Source organism: Dasypus novemcinctus, chromosome 29 (genome assembly GCF_030445035.2).
Source record: "Dasypus novemcinctus isolate mDasNov1 chromosome 29, mDasNov1.1.hap2, whole genome shotgun sequence".
NCBI classification, from domain to species: domain Eukaryota; kingdom Metazoa; phylum Chordata; class Mammalia; order Cingulata; family Dasypodidae; genus Dasypus; species Dasypus novemcinctus.
The window spans coordinates 27,150,862-27,171,053 of NC_080701.1; the positions used below are offsets into that span (position 1 = coordinate 27,150,862).

Genomic DNA, 20,192 nt, shown 5'->3' on the forward strand with positions numbered 1-20,192 from the left:
CTCCTGGTGAAAGCAAGCTGGCCTGCGCAGCAAGCTGACACAACAAAGGAGACACAGGGGAGCGAACCAGACGGCTGAGCTGGCTCAAGTGGTTGAGTCATTTGGGTATATCAGCATCAGTGTCCTTTCTGCTACCTTAATCCATAATCCTATCCCAAGGGTTCTCAGGCCTGGCACAGGTCCTCATTTGTAAGGTGGGGGAATAATACCTACTCTGCTTTCTCTGCCAGCTTGTCTCAAATTAAATCTTTTTTTTTTCGTTTCCTGCCATCCAGTCATATGTCCAGATCCTATATGCTCTTCCTCCTCTGTTATAAAGACTCTAAGGAAGAGGATTTGGCTCTGCCCACAACATGGGAGGTCCAGGGTTCAAACCCAGGGCCTCCTGACCCGTGTGGAGCTGGCCCATGCACAGTGCTGATGCGCGCAAGGAATGAAAATGCTGTGCCACACAGGGGTGTCCTCCGCGTAGGGGAGCCCCATGCACAAGGAGTGCACCCCGCAAGGAGAGCCACCCCATGCAAAAAAAGCACAGCCTGCCCAGGAGTGGTGCCGCACACATGGAGAGCTGACACAGCAAGATGATCCAACAAAAAGAGACACAGGTTCCTGGTGCTGCTGACAAGAAAGAGTGGACACACAGTGAATGGATACACAGAGCAGACAATGGGGGCAGGGGGAAGGGAAGAGAAATAAATAAAAAATAAATCTTTAAAAAAAAAAAAAGCCTCTATCCCCAAATTCCTTTCTCTGACTTCCATCTTCTTGTCCTTATTTTTACCACATTTCATACTATTAATAATTTTCTCAAAGACTGATAAGAAAGCAGGAGCATTTAATATTTCCTCTGCATCTTTCAAAGATGGCATTCTGGCCCATAATTCTAAGCACATAGCAAGGATCTGAAAGTGCCAGCTCCAGCATTTATTTTCATACAGTAAGTGCTCTCAGGTGTCAGTCTTGTTCATAGGAAAACCAGTTTGTTTCCTTAGATGGTATTTTTATTTAGACAGGTTCTGTAGGAGGCCTGATCAAGTTTAGGGTAATTGTCTTGAAGCAGTGGCAGTAGGTATTGCTTTTCTCTTCCTACACTGAAAACATGAAACATGTTCTGGAATTTATAGGTATAGGTTGGTGGAAGGGAGTTGGAGGAAATGCTTATCAGGATCAGGAAGGGAGACCGCCCAGGATGGCATTGGAATATCTCAGGCGGGGTACAGCTCTCCGGCAAAATAGGGGAGAAGGCGTAGAAGTAGTCTGAGGGAGCCACTCTGGGGACCCCTGCAGGGTAGATAAATGCAGCACGCATTGTCCACGGGGGCCTGGGGGTGCAGAGCTGGAGAGGCCAAAAAAACTGTGAGTTCATACCCCAGGGGCCAGGAGCACTGCTTATCCCTCACCCCAAGGTGAGCAGCCTCAGTAAAACCTGTATCGGAGGGGCTAACAGAGAGGGGAGGGAAGCGAATGTGGCTCAAGAAATTGGGCTCCCATCTACCACATGGGAGATCCAGGGTTAGATTCCCGGGACTTCCTGGTGAAGGGAAGGTGGCCTGTGCAGGGAGCTGGCCCAAGTGGAGAGCTGGCGCAGCAAGATCATGCAACAAAAAGACACAGAGGAGAGACAATAGGAGACGCAGCAGACCAGGGACCTGAAGCAGCGTGAGAGATTGGGCGCCTCTCTCCCACTCCCGAAGGTCCCAGGATCAGCTCCCAGTGCCACCTCAAGAGAAGACAAGCAGACACAGAAGAACACACAGCGAATGGACACAGAGAGCAGATAATGGGGGGGGGGGGGGGGGTAGAGAAATAAATAAAATCTTAAAAAGAAAACAGAGAGGGGAAAGGATAGAGTCCCTCAGAGAGGTGGTGGAAATTGAAGGATTCTCCTTCACAGAAGGGTTTGCCAAGGAGCACCATTTGCTGGCCAGCCAGGAAAGTGGAGCAAGAAAGACTGGTCTCTCCTGCTTCTCTCCCAGGCATGATAGACCTGGTCAGATCCTTTTAGTGGCTCTCTGCCACGGTTTTAACTACTTAACCCGGGCAATATTAAAGGCTTAGGAAAAAATTAAACTAAAAGAGAGCTGTGAAGTAAAACCACTAGGCAAGAGAAAGAAATTGATCAACAGAGCAAAATCATCACCATAAGCAGATGCTGAGCGATAAACAAACAAATACAACCTACAACCCACACTAAGAATCAGGAAGATATGTCCTAGTCAAAGGAACAAGCCACTGCTCTAGACGAGACTCAGGGTTTAAGACAACTAATAAATGACGTTCAAACAAATCTCCTCTAATCAATTTAAGGAGTTGAAGGAAAATATGACTAAAGAGATAAAGAATATTAATGTGATACTGTGCATGCATAACAGTTTGAAAGACTGCAAAAAAAAGTAACAGAACTTATGGGAATGAAGGGCACAATGGATGAGATTAAAAATACATTAGAAGATAAGGAATATAGTTGGTAGTAATATTTTGACAATGCTCTTGCATAGTTTGTAAAAAATGTTTCACACCAATGCAGAGTTGGTGGAGGGGTGATGTATGAGACCCCTGTGTCATGTTAGGTATGTTTATTTTGTAAGTTCGCAATCTTTACTATACACTTATTGTTTATGTGTGTTCATGTATAAACGATATACTTCAATTTTAAAAATGTTATAGTTTATAATGAAAAAAGTATATATATATATATATATTAGAGACTTCTGGGAGGATGGCAGACTAGAAATACATGGGACTCTCTTCTCGCCTAGGAAATAGCTAGAGGACAGGCAGAAATGACCTGGAAAAATATCTTCTAGGATTTAGAACACTGGAGGAAGTCTGGATCCCACCCAAAGGAAAAGAATTGCAAAGAGGATTTAAAAGTGTCTCACTAGACACTTCTGAATTCTCAAGCCTTGAGACCAGCAGCTACAGACAATTGGGGACTCAGGGATCCACCTGACAAGGAGAGGAGAGAGAGAAGGACACAACCTGAGGCTGACTCGGGTTTTGACCCACAAATTTGAGCTGCTGTGTGCAACGAGCCTTCCAGGTCAGGTGGGGTTGCGTCATGGTTGGCCTTGGCAGCTGGCAAGGGACTAAAGAGCTTTGACCCTCTCTCCCGACGGGGACTGGTTGTTGAGGATGCTTAGGGGACTGGAATTACTTCCTACTGGGGAAAAGGGGAGGGACTGCTTGCAAAAGTTGGAGAACTGCCTCTGAGAAAGTATGAATAACAGGGCTCCCAGCCCGAGGCAGGAACCTCTATCCCACTGAGCTGGTCAGTGCTGCAACAAACTCTCCAACCCGGCGGTAAACTGCACGGGCTGCCGAGGAGCGCCATCTGCTGCCAGACCAAGGAAGTGCAGCGAGGACAAAGAAAAGAATAAAATGAATAGAGCAGCGGTTCAGGGAGTAATTCCCACAAAACACAACAACATATTCGCGTCATGAGTGTTCCAGAAGCAAAAAAGAAGGGGAAAAAATAGCGCTTGTGGAGCACTCGAGGTTGTGACGAGATAGGGGAATGGAGGGGTCTTGCGCTGACCCTTACGTCCTGCATCTAAGATTTGGTCAAAAAAGATAACCATCACCCCTAGGTGAGCACCTTAATAGCCCTAATATAAATTCCACGTACCAACAGTCAGCATTTGTAAAGGCCTACCGGGATAAAGGAAGGGCAATCGGCTGCCATTCCTGAGCCTGGGGGCGGCCCGTACCAGCCGCCGCGGACGCGGCCCCAAGCGCCCATTCCGGGCCACTCTGGCCCGCGTCTCTATGGCGGAAGCCGAGGAGACCGGAAGTGAGCCGCCGCGTGGGCGGGGCGAGGGGCGGGGCCGCAGGGGGCGGGGCCTCCCTGCCTCCTCCGCTGCGGGCCGAGGCGAGATGGCGGCCACCGAGGGGGTCGGCGAGGCCACGCAGGGCGGCGAGCCTGGGCAGCCCGCGCAGCCGCCGCCCCCGCCGCCGCCGCCGCCGGCGGAGGAGATGGCGGGCGAGGCCGCCGAGGCGCTGGCGTCCCCTATGGACGACGGGTTTCTGAGCCTGGACTCGCCCACCTACGTCCTGTACAGGTAACGCCCCCGGCCGGGGACCCTTCCCTCCCAGGCCGGGGCCTGACGCCCGCGGCGGGCCCCGGGCCGTGCGTCCCGGCTCGTTGCGTCGGCGTGAAGTTGCCGCGGGGTTGTTTCCCGCCCGGGAGCCGCGCTCGGAGCCGCCTGTGGCCCGCGCCCCCGGCGCGCCTTTCGGGCTGGCTGCTTCTGGGGCTTGACCCTGGTCCCGAGAGTCGGGGGGCGGGAGCCGGGACCCCTGCCCCGTCGCCGTGGCTTCTCGGGGGTTGGTAAAGCGAGCCCACTACAGCACTTTAGCCAGGATTCGTGAAGTGGAGAAACTTCCCGCTCTCTTCCCTTCTCCCAGAACGCTCCTCCCCGACTGAATGCACATTTTAAGTGCTAAACATCGCTTGGTTGCCGGAATCCTCAGAACAGCCTTCTGGAGTTAACTGGTCATATTACCATCCTCATTTTATAAAGAAACTGAGGCCCAGAGAGGTTAACTAACTTTCTTAAGGTCACACAGCTAGTAAATGATAGAGCTTATATCCCAGCTCAGGCAGTTACCTGATTCCAGAGCCTGCGCCCCTTGTGACCACCTGGACTACCCTTTTAGTATGCAATAAATTAATAGTGTTTACTTTGTTTTACAAAGTCAGTTCCTAGTAAATTGTTATTCAAAATTTTAAAATGCTCACTGGCTTCACAGAGTCTTATGAATTAAAAGGAAAGCTGAATTTTAAGCCAATGAAGTAGAATGATTTAGAAGTTAAAAGTATTGCGTACTTGCTGCAAAAACATTTTTTTGCCAAACCGTTAACTTACTTTTAAAAATGGGAAGATGATTCATTTTATCCTTATTTTACTTTAAAACTTTAGTGTGTAAAGCACAGTGGCATAACTTGGTCATGAAGAATCCAAACATGATTTCATTAAAGTGGCTGTAGGTTACTGGTGTTAATGTAAATGTATTTGTTGCCAGTTTAAAAATCTCCAGAGTTGTTTTTCTTCTTATGTGTTTGAATATAATCATTGAAAAATGTATTTTCAGGGACAGAGCAGAATGGGCTGATATAGAACCAGTACCACAGAATGATGGCCCTAATCCAGTGGTCCAAATCATTTATAGTGAAAAATGTAAGTTTAATTTTTATAAGTAAAAGGTCTGCAAGTCAAATTTAATAGCAAAGTTGAAATTCAGTTTTATGTGACAAGATAGATGACAGATTTTTGTCTAATAAAGGTCTGAATGACTTACGTTAAGCTCTGTTTTTCCTTTATTTTCATCATTATAAGTTTTATTTTGCCCAAAGAATCCACATATTCTCAGTATAAATAATGAATGTTACATATAATAAATAATTGCTGCTATATATGGTTGTGCTTTAGTTTACTATTTAATCTGCATATAAGATGCAACATAAATGAGTAACTGATTTGGTATAAACTTTGGCTGCATATTTGGTCAGAGTTTCAAATATGTTTTGGCAATGAAGTGTTAGGCTCAGTTTGAATATATTCATTAATATCAAAATGAAAGGACTGTTTTCTCAGACAATGTGTCATTCTTTCATAATGAAAAAATCATCTTTTCATAATGAATGGGAAAATATTTTTTAAATTCAGAGTCACACAAATGTTAATTGTTCTTCTAGGCCACAGTAAGTGAATAAAATGAAATGTTAGAATTGTAGTTATACATGTATTTCTCTCAATTAAGGCTTTGTTATCCAAGATCACTCCTCTTTTACAAAAACCACATGCTGGTATTTTCTGATTATAAAGTAATACCAAGAAATGTCTGAAAGGAAGAATAATTGTATGAGGGGTTTGCCTTATCAAATATGAAAATGCCCTACTAAAGTAAATAACATTCTGGAACAGGTGGAGAAATAACTAGATTAAAGGGAATCTAAAAACAGATCATCTATATGTGAAAAGGACATTTCATACCTACAGCAACAGCTGAATTAATCAAATGATGACTTTGTAGCAGATGGCAGTGTGTTCAGATAAGAACAAAGTTATATCCCTATCTCCTATCTTACATGAACATAAATTACAGGTGAATTAAAGTTTTAAAACAAAATTGTAGATGTATTAGAAGTAAATATAGAGGGAAGCGGACGTGGCTCAACTGATATAGAGCATCTGTCTACCGTATGGAGGGTCCATGGTTCAAACCCAGGGCCTACTGACCCATGTGGTGAGCTGGCCCACACACAGTGCTGCTGCGTGCAAGGAGTACCCTGCCACACAGGGGTGTCCCCCCATGTGGGGTGCCCCTCGTGCAAGGAGTGAGCCCCGCAAGGAGAGCCGCCCCGTGTGAAGAAAGTACAGCCTGCCCAGGGGTGGTGCCTCCCCCTGCCCACCACACACACACAGCTGACGCAGCAAGATGATGCAACAAAAAAGAGACGCAGTTTCCCACTGCTGCTGGTAATGCAAGCAGATGCAGAAGAACACAGCGAGTGGACACAGAGAGCAGACGACAGGGCAGGCGGGTAAATATAGAGAATATTCTTTCATTCTTGGGATGGAGAAGATACTAAGAGTGGTATAAAACTCATATTGATAAAATATCAGAAGATATGACTGCATAAAAATGCAAAACTTCCATACTGTAAGAGTATAATGTGTGAAGAAAGAATTCATTAGAAGAAATAGCTATGAAATGATGTTCCTCACTAGTGATCACAGAAATATAAACCACAGTGTTTTTACATGGCACCTAAAACAAAAATGTTTGGGGTAAGTTATTAACTGTTCTGCAGGGTTTAAAAAAAATGGTATTTTAAGTTCATACATATATACATACATACTTATCATACATACATACATATTACATACATACATATTAGAAAGCACAAAGTAATGGTAGATAAATTTTATTATATCGGGAAGTGGACTTGGCCCAGTGGTTAGGGCGTCCATCTACCATGTGGGAGGTCTGCGGTGCAAACCCCGGGCCTCCTTGACCCGTGTGGAGCTGGCCATGCGCAGTGCTGATGCGCGCAAGGAGCGCCCTGCTACGCAGGGGTGTCCCCGCATAAGGGAGCCCCACACGTAAGGAGTGCACCCCGCAAGGAGAGCCGCCCAGCGTGAAAGGAAGTGCAGCCTGTCCAGGAATGGCGCTGCACACATGGAGAGCTGATACAACAAGATGACGCAACAATAATAGACACAGATTCCTGGTGCCGCAAACAACAATACAACAATGGAAGTGGACATGGAAGAACACGCAGTGACTAGACACAGGGAGCAAACAACCTGGGGGGGGGTCAAGGAAGGGGAGAGAAATAAAATAAATCTTAAAAAAAAAAAATTTATCTGTAGCCTTCTTTGCAAATATGTTTGAACAGTTGGTATCATACTATATATATGAATACTGTGTTTATGTAGTTTATATATACACATATAAATGCACGTGTCTATAAAGTAATATATCCTATACATTGTATATAGAGTTAACATGTTAAAAGCATTTCATTATAAATTTTAAATTATTTGGAAGTTTGGTTCTTAATGACTGCATAATATTCCCTTGTTGATTGCCATTCATATTTCTAAATTTTCATCTAGCATTAATTCACATTTTTAAAGATTGTGTTCAGAAGCAGGTGACCTTTCTATACCTCAGATTATAAAGAGCTATAATTGTTTGTGTTCTGATCTGATAGTTTCACTTTTGGAGTTACAGTCTAAGGAATTTCATACATGTGTGTGTTATATGTATTACCTGTATAATTTTAAAAATTTTAATGAAAAGCAATGGAAGCTTAAAGCATTGATTGCTTTATAAAACAAAATTTGAAATTGTCCCCATTTCCTATAGTAGCAGAATGTTAGACTGACTAGGGTATACTGTTTTCATGCATATTGACCTGTTAAAAGTTGTAAAGTGTCAGAAACTGGAAATGATGTGGTGTAAGGAAAGTAGCTTATATTTTATAACATTTATAAAAATGTTTGCATTAGTTTTTTAAAGATTGATTTTATTTCTCCCCCCTCCTCTCGTTTGGAAAGGAGGCGCCTAATTGCCTGAGCCACTTCCGCTGGCTGCTTTGTTGTGTCTCTCGTGTTTTCCTTCGCGTGTCCCGTGCTGGGTCATCTTGTTAGTGTCAGATTGCTATCTTGCTCGTCGTCTTTAGGAGGCACAGGGAACCAAACCCGGGCCTCCCGTGTGGTAGGCGGGAGCTCAGTCCCTTGAGCCTCATCCGCCTCTTGATATGTATTTTTAAGATGTCAGTGATCAGTGGAAAATTGAAATGGCTTACATAAACATGAAAAGTTGCTTAAATTTACTCATAATTAAGGAAATGAAAATTAAAACAGCCATAGATAAGATTTTTCACTTATGAGATTGACAAAGATCAGAAATTTAGATGTGTTGGTGAGGATGTAGAAAAAATAGATGTACCTCATACGTTCTTGGAGGGACTATACACCGATCAGAAGTTTACTTTGATCAGACTTCTGCAGAGACTAATTTATCCATCTGTCAGGTAATAGTATACATAACCCTGATTGAGTAATTTCACTTGTAAGGATTTATCCTACAGATATACTAAATTTGCATGTGCGCACAGAGGCATACAGTGATATTCAGGACAGCAAAAGAATGAAAACAATTTAAAGATTCATTTATATTCATTTATGGGTAATGGGTTCAATAAAATTAAGCTATCCATATAGTAAGCTTTCACAACGAGGTAAACCATTTTAACAGAGTATGTGGTTGAAAGTATGTTTTCTTCCTATTTTTGTTTTCCTGTCTAGTGTATTCATAAATAAGCATATATTTTAAGCTCAATGGATAGCATATTTCTCTGCACTGTACTTTTCTTACTTAACATATTTTAGCAGTTATTCCAGATCAGTCCATATTAGAGCAATCTCATTCTTACTAACTACAAAGTATTTCATTGTATGGATGTATGATAATATATTTAATCCGTTTTTTAATCATGGAAATTCTGGTTTTTTCCAATTTCTCATTTTAATTTTTTCTGTAAACAAATGCTCCACCATATATCCTTGGATGCTTCAGGCACATGGGAGTGTATTTGTAAGAAAACTTCTTAGAACTGAAATTGATGTGTCAACGAGTATGTAAATTTTAATTTAATAGATATTACCAAATGGTTTTCCACAGAGGTTTGTAATAGTTTGTACTTCCTTTAATAATGTATGGGTGAAAAATGGAGGGTCCAGAACATTGAGTATGATTTTATCCCATTTGCATAAAAAAGTGGGAGGATGGAATTTGACCATATATTTATATATGTGTTGAATGTATTGGAAGGATACGCCAGAATCAGTGAATAGTGGTTGCTACTGGGGAGGAGGACTGAGGATTTGATGGAAGGAAATTTAAGTTTTAATGAGGAACCTTTTTGTAGTGCTTGAATTTTTTATCTATGTGCTTATTTTTCATTTAAAACCTGATAAAAATAAAATGAGAAAAATGAAAACACCACCTAAAAGCCCCACAGCTATGCAAATATATTTGAATATATGCACTCATAATTTTACTCCAATCTGTAAGGTCTTTGGGAGATTTTGAGTCTGGCATTAACCCATAAACACACAAGCAGTAAGTATGGGTGTATGTATACTGTCTAACCTTTGTGGCTGCAACACTGTATCATTACTAGGGCGGTAAAGATGTTCACACAGTCACTTGACTCCTTATTTTGCTTATTGTTATAAATGATGTTTGTGCATTAAAATATCTCCTCATAGACTATAACAATATTTTATCTTACAGTAACTGTTAAATGAGGGTGGTAGTTCTAATGCAGTTGTATGCTCTGTTTCTAGTTAGAGATGTTTATGATTATTTCCGTGCTGTTCTGCAGCGTGATGAAAGAAGTGAGCGAGCTTTTAAATTAACCCGAGATGCTATCGAGTTAAATGCAGCCAATTATACAGTGTGGTAAGTAATATGCATCATTATTATCCTCAGTTCAATTGTCTCGGGTTTTAGTTTGGACGAATTTTCTTTGTCTTAATTGAACCTTAAGTTTTAATTTTTATCAAAGTAATAATTCACAGGTTTGAAAATCAGGCTGAATGAAAAATGATGATCTCAGCCCCGTTCCTTCCCCCCTACCAGAATCCTGCTCTCCAGAGACAACTCCTAGTTGTTCTTTCTTGAATTAACCTCTATATTTCTAAATAATTTGCTTCATTGCTTTTTTTCTTTTTTCTTTTAGGATTCTTTATTTCTTCTATGGAAGATACAGATTTCACTCTCCATTATCCTACCTTTATCACAATTTTTAATTAAATGATTAATCACTTTGTGATTCATGCTGAGCTGCATTCTGTAGTATAATTCCCTTCAATAGATTGCCTGTTTTGTTTGGTTTAGTTTTCTTTGTACCTAAACTAATTTATCCTCCAGAATCTGTGATACATATGTAAAATGCCTCTTATTACTGTTTTGAACACAACACATAATCCTTCTGTTCCTTTTTTGTTTTCCTCCATCAGTTTGGGGTGCTGACATTTGGTCTTCAGATATCTGTTCACCATTATCTTGTCGATTCCCTTCAACTCTTTTGTGTGTTGGAGCCCTGTTTTCTAGTTTCCACATCTTCCTCTTTTCTGCTCTCTTATTTTAATAAAGCACATCCCTGAGAAAAAGAAAACTTATAAAAGGATATGTGGGAGATAAATTTTGGGACTTTTTACATTTAAGTGTCATTAGTACCCCCAGAAGTTCTGGGAAATTTGCAAAAAAAAATTTGATAATTTCTACCTTTTCCTCTTTCCTCTCTTTCTAGAATACCTTTTAGTTACATGTTATACCTCCTAGACTATCTTTTCGTATACTTTTCGGATATTTCCTCAGCTTTATCTTTCAGCTCTTTAAAATTTCTGCAATCGCTTTTAATTTCCCAGAGCTCTTTCTTGTTCTCTGAATAATGTTTCTATGGCATTTTTTTTTCGTATTTCATGGATGCAGTATCTTCTCACCTGTTTGTTTTCATCGTTTGTGGATATGGAACCTCTTGTGGATGTTGGGTTTCATATAGCTGTTTTCCACAAATGATTGGTAACCCTTGAATCTCCTTTCATCTTTAAAATTAAGGGAGGCAGACCCCATTGGAAGTGCTACGTGCAGGCAGAGCCTGTGAACCAAACGGCTTCACTGTGAAGTTAGTGAGGGCGTATGTCTGGCTTTTATGAGATCTTCACGTATTCGTGTTTTTGGGTCTTTTCTCGTGGCTAGTTTGTTTCGCCAAAGAGAAACATTATCTAATTTCTTGCCTGATAGGGGAAGGTGGGGAGGTTGTACATTTGGCCCCCACACTTCCAGGGGAAGGTGGTTGGTTGGGTGGGGGCAGCATGTAGCTTGCGATTTAGTGGGTCAGCATTTTTAATTAGCTTGTTTTCAGGCCTTTCCCTCACCGTGCCTTCCACTCTGCCTTCATCCCTTTCTGCTCAGATTTTTCCAGCAAATCCTCCATTTCTTCTGCTCAGGTCAGGAGTAGTATCACCTCTCTGCTCAGGGTGGGGGCAGCTAAGGACTTTTTCTGTACATTTTATACTTGGTACTGTTTTCAGCCCCACCCTTGTCTCCCAGCTTTGGAGATAACGGGTCCCTGTGATTTCTGAACCATTCTTAGTTCCTTCTCTGCTGGTAGTCAAGTTTTAAGTGCTTTCTGTTTTGCTAAGCCAGTTAAAACTTGTCTGTCTGCTGACCACGTTCCATCAGCTTGTTGACCTCTTCAATTGCTCTGGTCTCCCATTCCCCCTACTTTCCTCTGTCCTCGTGGATTTATACCTTTTTTATTCCTTTATTATCATTTTAGTGGGGTTTTATTGGTGATTGAGGATAAATTCATTTATTCAGTCTACCATGTTTAATTGGAATACTCTAATGGTTTGGTATTCCAGTTGATTATGATATTTCATGCTTGATGGTATAATATGCCATCATTTTGTGTCTTTTACATGCACTTTCTTAACTTTTAAGAAATTCCTGATGAACCAACTTAGATTCGGTACCAATACAGCATGAACTAAATTAGAATGCATTTTAAAATGTGCTAAAAAGTTTATTTATTTCAAAGATTTATTTTTTATTTATCTACCCCCCCAAGTTGTCTGCTCTCTGTGTCCATTCCTGTGTGTTCTTCTGTGACTGCCTCTATCCTTATCAGCGGCACCAGGAATCTGTGTTTCTTTTTGTTGCATCATCTTGTTGTGTCGGCTCTCTGTGTGTGCGGTGCCATTCCTGGGCAGGCTGCACTGTCTTTCGCACTGGGCGGCTCTCCTTACGGGGTGCACTCCTTGCGCGTGGGGCTCCCCTACGTGGGGGACACCCCTGCGTGGCACGGCACTCCTTGCGCGCATCAGCACTGCGCGTGGGCCAGCTCCACACGGGTCAAGGAGGCCCAGGGTTTGAACTGCAGACCTCCCATGTGGTAGGCGGACGCCCTATCCATTGGGCTAAGTCCGCTTCCTGCCTAATTTTCTTTAAATGAGTAATAATATGAGAGATTTCTTGTTACTTCTCCTAATTAGCTTTTCTTTTTCAAAGGGAATTTAAAAAATAGCTAACGAGCTCTTTGTTATTTATTTATTTTTAAGATTTTATTTATTTCTAGCCCCCCTCCTGTTCCCCCAGTTGTCTGCTCTCTGTGTCCATTCGCTGTGTGTTCTTCTGCGTCTGCTTGCATTCTCATTAGGTGGCTCCAGGAACCGAGCCTGGGACCTTCTGGAGTAGGAGAGAGACTATTACTCTCTTACACCTCCTCAGTTCCATGTTCTGCTACGCCTTCTTATTTTCTCTCCTCTGTGTCTCTTGTTGTGTCACCTTGCTGTGCCAGCTCTCAGGCGTGGGCCAGCGCTCCCGTCCAGGGCAGCTTTCCCGTGCTGGGCAGCATTCCCATGCAGGGGCCACTCCTGCGCAGAGCAGCATTCTAGCATGGGCCAGCTTGCCGTGTGGGCCAGCTTGCCCTCCCCAGGAGGCCCTGGGCATCAAACCCTGGACCTCCTGTATCATAGATGGGAGCCCAATTGGTTGCGCCACATCCATTTCCCTGTTATTATTTATTGAATTGGAAATTTTTGAAGTTTTAAAGTGAAAATAGACCAGAATATGCCATGTTTTCAGGGGGGAAAAATTAATGATTTGACTAAACCTTTTGAAGAAATTAAAGAGAAACTTGCTTCTTATAAGTAGCGTTTTTGTGATGGTTTAAAAAGTAAAATGCTTTGATAATTTTTGTTATGGAATTGATTTTTTATATGAATCATGTCGTGTGAGCAATCTGTACCATATAAGGAAAGAGATGTCTTTGAATCTCTCACCATAGGACGTTCTTTTAAGCAGAGTGTTACTAGAAAATAATCATTTTCTTGGTTGTCTTTTTCAAAATCAACTTTTTATCTCTTTTACATTTGTTGCCTGTCACTATTTTTACATCAAATTTCTTGATTCTTCGTCACCAGCATTTCTAGTCACAAGAAGTTAAATTGCTAAATGATGAGTTATATATAGTACCAAAAAGAAATTTGTATAACTATGTTATTGTAGCTCTATTAGATACTCTTACTAGACAGTGTAATAAGTAATAAGTAATGGACTAACAAGACTTTTGATGCCTGGTGTTTACTATAGGCATTTTCGGAGAGTTCTCTTAAAGTCACTTGAAAAGGATCTACATGAGGAAATGAACTACATCACTGCAATAATTGAGGAACAGCCCAAAAACTATCAAGTTTGGTAAGATAAAGATAGGAAAGAAATATATCACTGTGCTAATAATACTTGCAAGAGGGTAATAAGATTATAAGGAGTTGGTTTTTTTTTTAATTTTAGTACTTTGCATTACAGTTACTTGTACCTGTCTCATAAGGTTTTAGGAGGAGTCAATGAAACAATTTTATATTTGGTGTTTAAAATGGCACCTGAAATATTAGCAAATAAATGTTAAAGCTGCTCTTATTTAAAGTTTCAACATGAGCATGTAGTACTAGAATCTGAAAAAAACTTTCGAATAAAAAATTTGAAAATAATGTTTTCTATTCAGTGTGTTGTAAAATGACTGTATGGTATTTGATGTTTTATTCATTTGTTTAATCAAAAATTTTTATCGATGTTGAGGATACAAAGATGAACCAGATACCAGAAATCTAGAGGGAAATGCAAATAATTAAGCCAATTATTTTACAGAGAATGTGAAAAGTATAATGGTAGAGATTTTCATAGGATTTATTGTAGAAATTAAGCTCCTAAGTTAGCATGAACAAAGGTATGAAGTTAGTGGGGGTTGTTATGAGTGTGGGTGGCAGAAGACAATAGAAAAAAAGAGAAGTAATCAAGCAAGAGGACAGAGAACAAATCAGAAAGAAAGAAGCTGTATAAAGAGCTTTAACAGTACCCAGCATGTAGTGTGCCCTCCATGAACAGAAAATGCTGGGCTTCTGTGGTGCTGCTGCTGCTGGGAAAGAGAAGGGCAACCCCAAGTACTGCCAGGAACAGTCTCAGCTTTCTGTGCCACTGGCTGCCTGCCCATCCTCCAAGAGCTCCACCTTTTTATTCTTTTCTGACATGCTGACCTACATGCACACTTCCCTACTTTTATGCCTGAGATTTAAGGAAGACTTGTGAAAGACAGAACACTGAGGCAAGGAAGATATTCTGGGCAGATGAATGAGAGTTGGGTGTACTCAAAGAAGTGCATATAATTCCATGTAATTAGAGTATTGAGCACATCTGGGAAGTCATGTAAAATAAGACTGGCCTTGGAGGCAAGGATAAGCTCATAAAGGACCTTATGAACATGGATAAGGGGTTTGGACTTGATCTTAGTGGCTGTAGAGAGTTATTGATAAATTCTATTAAAGGAAGTATCATGATTAGGTTTGTGTCTTAGATAGTTTACCCTTATAGTAGCATGGAGGATAACTGGAATAGGTTCACAATCCTGGAGGTTGGTAGGCCGTAGGTTAGAGAAGGATAAATTCAGTGAGGTTTAGATTTAATATTATTATTAGGATTTAGTTTATTGGGAGAGTGACACAGAATGATATCTAAGTTTGGGGCTTGACAGCTGAGTGAGTGGTGGTGCCATCTACCTGGGGAATTTGGGAGGCAAAGTAGCACATTTTAGTAAGAAAAGATGGCTTTCATTATTGGACAAGTGGAGTTTGATATGCCTGTGCAAAACCCATGTAAGGCTGTCCAGCAAGTGGTGGAGAAATGCTCTTCTGGAATGGGAAGCAGCATGGGTTCAAGGCAAGGTTTGGGAACTGTCCGCCTTGTGGAAGTGGTAGTTGAAGTCATCGTTGTGCATGAGGTTGCTCAAGATGAATTAGAGAAGTCTGAGGGTAGAATATTGGTGAGCTTCTCCATTGAGAGGTGACTGAGGAAGGGCAACAAAGACATTCGAAGAAAACCAAAAGTTAGTGTTGTCACAGAAACCAAGAGGAGAGAGTTTCAAGAAGAAAGGGATGAATGTCACCAACTGTTGATCAGACATCAGGGGAAGCAAGGCCTGAAAGAGAGCTACTGGATTTTAGGGAGTTGTTGGTGAGTGACCTGGCATGAGCAGTCCTCCCACCAGGGGCGGGGTGGGGCGGGAGGGAAGTGGCGGAGGAGGAACAAAGTCACAGGCTGTGGTTGAATTCGAATCATAATTGGGAGGTGAAAAAGCTTGGTTGTTGAGAAAAGAAGACATAGCAAGTAGCTGGTCAGGGCCGTGTTGTCTGTATGTGTTTTAAAGATGGTAAAGATTTCACAGTGAAGGGAGAGTATTAATAGAGGTTGAGAATATAGGAGAAAAGTGGGAATAAGGTAATGCCTTGGAGTTGGAAAGACAGTCCAGTGCATAGGTTAGCTTCAGTAGAAAGAACACCTTCACCTCAAATGTGGATAAATACTCAGTGGGAACGGCTATCTGACACAGCTGGGTAATCTGCATAATCAAATATCATTAAGGAGACTATAACCATATGTAGATCATTTATTTTCAAAGAATTAGAACATAGTAGACCTAACACTGAATATCTGGATGTTATTTGGAAAACATGGAAGTGGTAGCTGTTTCATATTTCCATGTGTAGAATTTTAGGTAAACAACTTTACCATTGTAGCCTCATTGTTTATAATTAAGAAAATTACATTATAAAATAGTTGAGTGAAAAAAAGGGATTAGCTAGAGCATTTTGAACACTCACTGAAAAGTTATTTATCCTGCAGTTTTAATAATATATGTGCTTTTATATTTTAAAAAATCTATAGCTATATAAGATCTAGCCATCACAGGTATTCTCTGCATTTGATTACATCTATCTTTGGCTAAAGAGCAATAGCTTTTATTTTTCTGGCAACTTGCAGATACTGTCATTAACTCCTTATTACTCAGTGTTTTGAAAAACAAAATACAAAGCCATTCAAAGCAGCTGTTGTTGAAAGCCCAGTAGTTTGTTTTTTGTGTGTGTTTTTTTATTGCTCTATCACTTTTTTTTTTTTAAGATTTTATTTATTTCTCTCTCCTTCTTCTCGAACCCCCAGTTGTCTGTTCTCTGTGTCTATTCACTGCATGTTCTTCTTTGTCTGCTTCTGTTGTTGTCAGCAGCACTGGGAATCTGTTTCTTTTTGTTGCTTCATCTTGTTGTGTCACCTCTCCATGTGGGCGGCACCATTCCTCGGCAGGTTGCACTTTCTTTCACGCTGGGCGGCTCTCTTTACGGGGCGCACTCCTTGCACATGGGGCTCCCCTATGCAGGGGACACCCCTGCGTGGCAGGGCGCTCCTTGCACGCATCAGCACTGCGCATGGACCAGCTCCACTTGGGTAAAGGAGGCCCAGGGTTTGAACTGCGGACCTCTCATGTGGTAGACGGACGCTCTAACCACTGGGCCAAGTCCGCTTCCCTGTGTGATTTTTTAATTATCCCCCCTTGCAGCTTTTTTTTGGGCTTGCTGTCTGCTTTGTGTCCATTTGCTGTACATTCTTCTGTCTGTATTTATTTATTTTTATTTTTTATTCCACCCCACATACACGGCTTGCTTGTTGTCTGCTCTCTCTATTTGCTGCATGCTTTTCTTTGTTTTATGGTGTCTTCCCTTTTTTGTTGTTGTTGTTGTCTTACCTTGCTGAGTCGTCACTCTGTGGCACTTGCGGGCCAGGTGGCACTCCATGGCACCCGGGCCAGTGGCTCTCTGCAGCGTGTGGGTGAGCCTGCCTTCGTAAGGAGCCCCAAAACATGAACCCAGGGCCTCCCATATGGTAGATGGGAGCTCAACTGATTGAGCCACAGCCGCTTCCTGAAAGCCCAGTTTTTAATTGCAGTAAATTTTAAAAATTGCCCACTCCTTACTGTTATAACCAATGTAGTACAAGTAATGCAGCTCCTATATACTAATTAATTGATAACTTTTTATTAAATTTTCATTATGAAAACTCGTTCTGTAACACAGAACATATAAGTACCATTTAATCATAGACTATCAGAGAAAACTCTTAGTATTGCTTTCCTAGAAATCAGTTTGACATACCAGAGGACCTTTTTTAACTTTTTTACCAGGACCCTGGAAAATTAAGATGCTGTTAGTAAGAACCAGTAAGAACTGGCAGAAACATCTTTCTCAGAGCTCCTGATAACAGTTAAAGGGCAGCAGAAACAGGGTGAGTGCTGAATCAAGAAAAAGGCTGAGTACAAGTGATCGAGTTCTTGACACCCCGGCTGGCCCCTCCCCTGCCAGTGCCGTGCAGAGTCAGTCTGCACTAAGCAGATCCCCTGTCCTGGTTCCAGAGGAAGCAGAAGAGCTCTCGTGCACATAGTGGGAGCATGTGTGTCTGGCTCAGTCCACCTGGTGGTATAATGATGGACTCCCTCTCCCAGACCTTGCCCTGTGTCTGGAAGGTGGCACACAGCTCTCCTGCAGAGCCCTGGGAGAGCAATCTGGTGGCTGCCTGGGGCAAGGGAGTGCTGGCTGTAGGACACAGGGGCAGTGCCTGGGACTGAGGAACCTTTCCTAGGGAAGAGGACACATTCCTATTTGTGCCAACAGGAATTCCTAAGGCCAAGCTCACGCCTAACAAAAGACACAGGAAGGAAGGACCAGGGAGACATTGCTGCTTTGGCTTGGAGCTGTTTTCTGAATTCTTTGTATGGATAAGCTCTGAGGGAGAATACTCACAGATCAGTCCCCAAAGAATGGAAAGGCGTTGTCTTTCCTCCCTCCTTCCTTCCTTTCATCCCTCCCTCCCTCCCTTTCTTTTCCTGTCAATCAAGGAAAGCTCTGGCATATCACAAGGTGGATAAGAGCTTAAAGAACAGACACCTCAGAGTCTAAATTCCAGCAATAATACACTAAAATATAAAAATGTCCAGGTTTCAATAAAAGATGAAAAAAAAACAGAGCAGGAAGTGATGATCCAGGCAGGAAGATTAAATAACTAGAGTCATCCGCGAGGAGCCCCAGACCTGGGACATTCCAGAGGAAGACTTTTACAGAATGGTCCTGACCATGCTCAGAAAGCTACAGGTCAACGTGGACACAAAGAACAAAGAGAACATCAATAGAGAGTTGGAAGTTATGAAAAGGAGCCGAACAGCTGAAGACCACAGTAACAGAAATTAAGAAGTTCCTGCTCAATACCAAATTGCAGCTGGCAGAAGCAGCAGTGAAACTGAAGATAAGACAATTGAAATCGTCCAGTCTGAGGAGCAGAAGTAATAAAGAATAAATGAAGAAAGGTTTACAGAGCCTGAGGAACCAGTGGGATACCATAAAGCATACTAATATTCACATTTTGAGAATCTTAGAAGGAAGAGAGAATATTCAAAGAAATAATGTCTTAAAACTTCTCAAATTTAACAAAAGTCATGAATATACACATCCAAAAGATGCTCAACGAACTCCAAACAGGAGTGCGACAAACTGTCAAATGCCAAAGGTAGGGAATTCTCAGAGCCACGGAGAGAATCAACATGTCACATATAAGGAAGCCTCAACAAGACGATGTGCCAGTTTCTCAGTGGAAAATAAGGAGGCAAGAAGACAGTGGGAAGGCATATTTAAAGTGCTGAAAGCAAAACATTTCCAAGCAAGAATTCTGTATCCAGCAAGACTGTCTTTAAAAGTGAGGGCATCATACAACACTGATGAAAGTGAGAGCCACTAAGTGCATACTTTGGAGAGAAGATATAAGGCATGGGACTGTATAACACCACAGTGTGGTGGAAGATGGACTGTGGTTAACAGTACAGGTGTGAAAGTTGATGATGGTGGCAGAGTATGGAAAAATGGACCGCATGTACTCTCTGGACCATAGTTAATGGTAATAGTCTGGTGTTCTTTCAGATCTGACAGATGTTCCATAACAATGGAAGGTGTTGGTGGAGGGGTGTTGTGTGGAAATTCTGCACATTGTGCATAATGGTTTTGTAGGTTCATAACTTCTCTAATAAAAATTTTTTTTTTTTAAATGAGAATGATTAAGACTGTCCCAGATAAGGTGATATATGGTTGACAGGCATATGTCCAGGGTGCATGGTAATGTTTGGATATACTCATAGTGGCAACAATTGAAAACAACAGCTGGGGTGGTACTGGGTTCCTGGCTGGGGGTGCTCTGTCGTGGTCCCTAGGGGAGCAGCGGCAGTCCCCCAGGTGCAACGGTAAGGACCAGGAAGGAATGAGGGTCCAGCAGTGAGCCCCTGATTCTTATGGCTATGCTTGTGAGCCTATACATCTGAAATAAGAACAAGGCCTAAAGCAACACTGTGCCTAGGAGTTTCCTCCTGACAGCCTTCATGTTACTCAAATGTGGCCAGTCTCAAAGCCAAACTCAGCATGTAAATGCAATGCATTCCCCCCAGCATGGGACATGGCACCCGGGGATGAGCCTCCCTGGCACCGAGGGATCACTACCAAGTACCAGCTGATGATGCAACTAGAAAATGACCTTGAATTAAAGGTTCAATGTGGACCAGCAGAATATCCCTGTCTACATATAATAACGAGTTTAAAATGCTGTTTGACCTAATGTAAGGGGGAAATGGAAAGGGGAAATGAGTTTATATGGCTATGAGTCTCTAAAAAAGAGTCTGGAGGATGTCAGAAGGATTGCCCTTATGCACACCTGAGCAGAGTCTCAGAGACAGATAAAGTAGATACAAC

The 20,192-nt window shown here is 42.0% G+C and overlaps 1 protein-coding gene and 1 long non-coding RNA gene across 2 annotated transcripts in view; one reads left to right on the plus strand and one right to left on the minus strand.

Annotated features, from left to right (window-relative positions):
- Nucleotides 1-3,767, minus strand: part of LOC131276605 (uncharacterized) — a 110,515-nt gene extending 106,748 nt beyond the window's left edge. Inside the window, exon 1 of the long non-coding RNA XR_011647757.1 lies at nucleotides 3,629-3,767. This is a non-coding gene — a long non-coding RNA (uncharacterized lncRNA). The remainder of the gene's footprint in view (nucleotides 1-3,628) is intronic.
- An 84-nt stretch (nucleotides 3,768-3,851) lies between these two features.
- FNTA (farnesyltransferase, CAAX box, subunit alpha) overlaps nucleotides 3,852-20,192 on the plus strand; it is a 32,526-nt gene continuing 16,185 nt past the window's right edge. Inside the window, exons 1-4 of the mRNA XM_058290069.1 lie at nucleotides 3,852-4,061; nucleotides 5,092-5,177; nucleotides 9,864-9,978; nucleotides 13,678-13,782. Of these exons, the coding sequence (XP_058146052.1) occupies nucleotides 3,877-4,061; nucleotides 5,092-5,177; nucleotides 9,864-9,978; nucleotides 13,678-13,782 (491 nt within the window). The 5' untranslated portion in view covers nucleotides 3,852-3,876. The remainder of the gene's footprint in view (nucleotides 4,062-5,091; nucleotides 5,178-9,863; nucleotides 9,979-13,677; nucleotides 13,783-20,192) is intronic.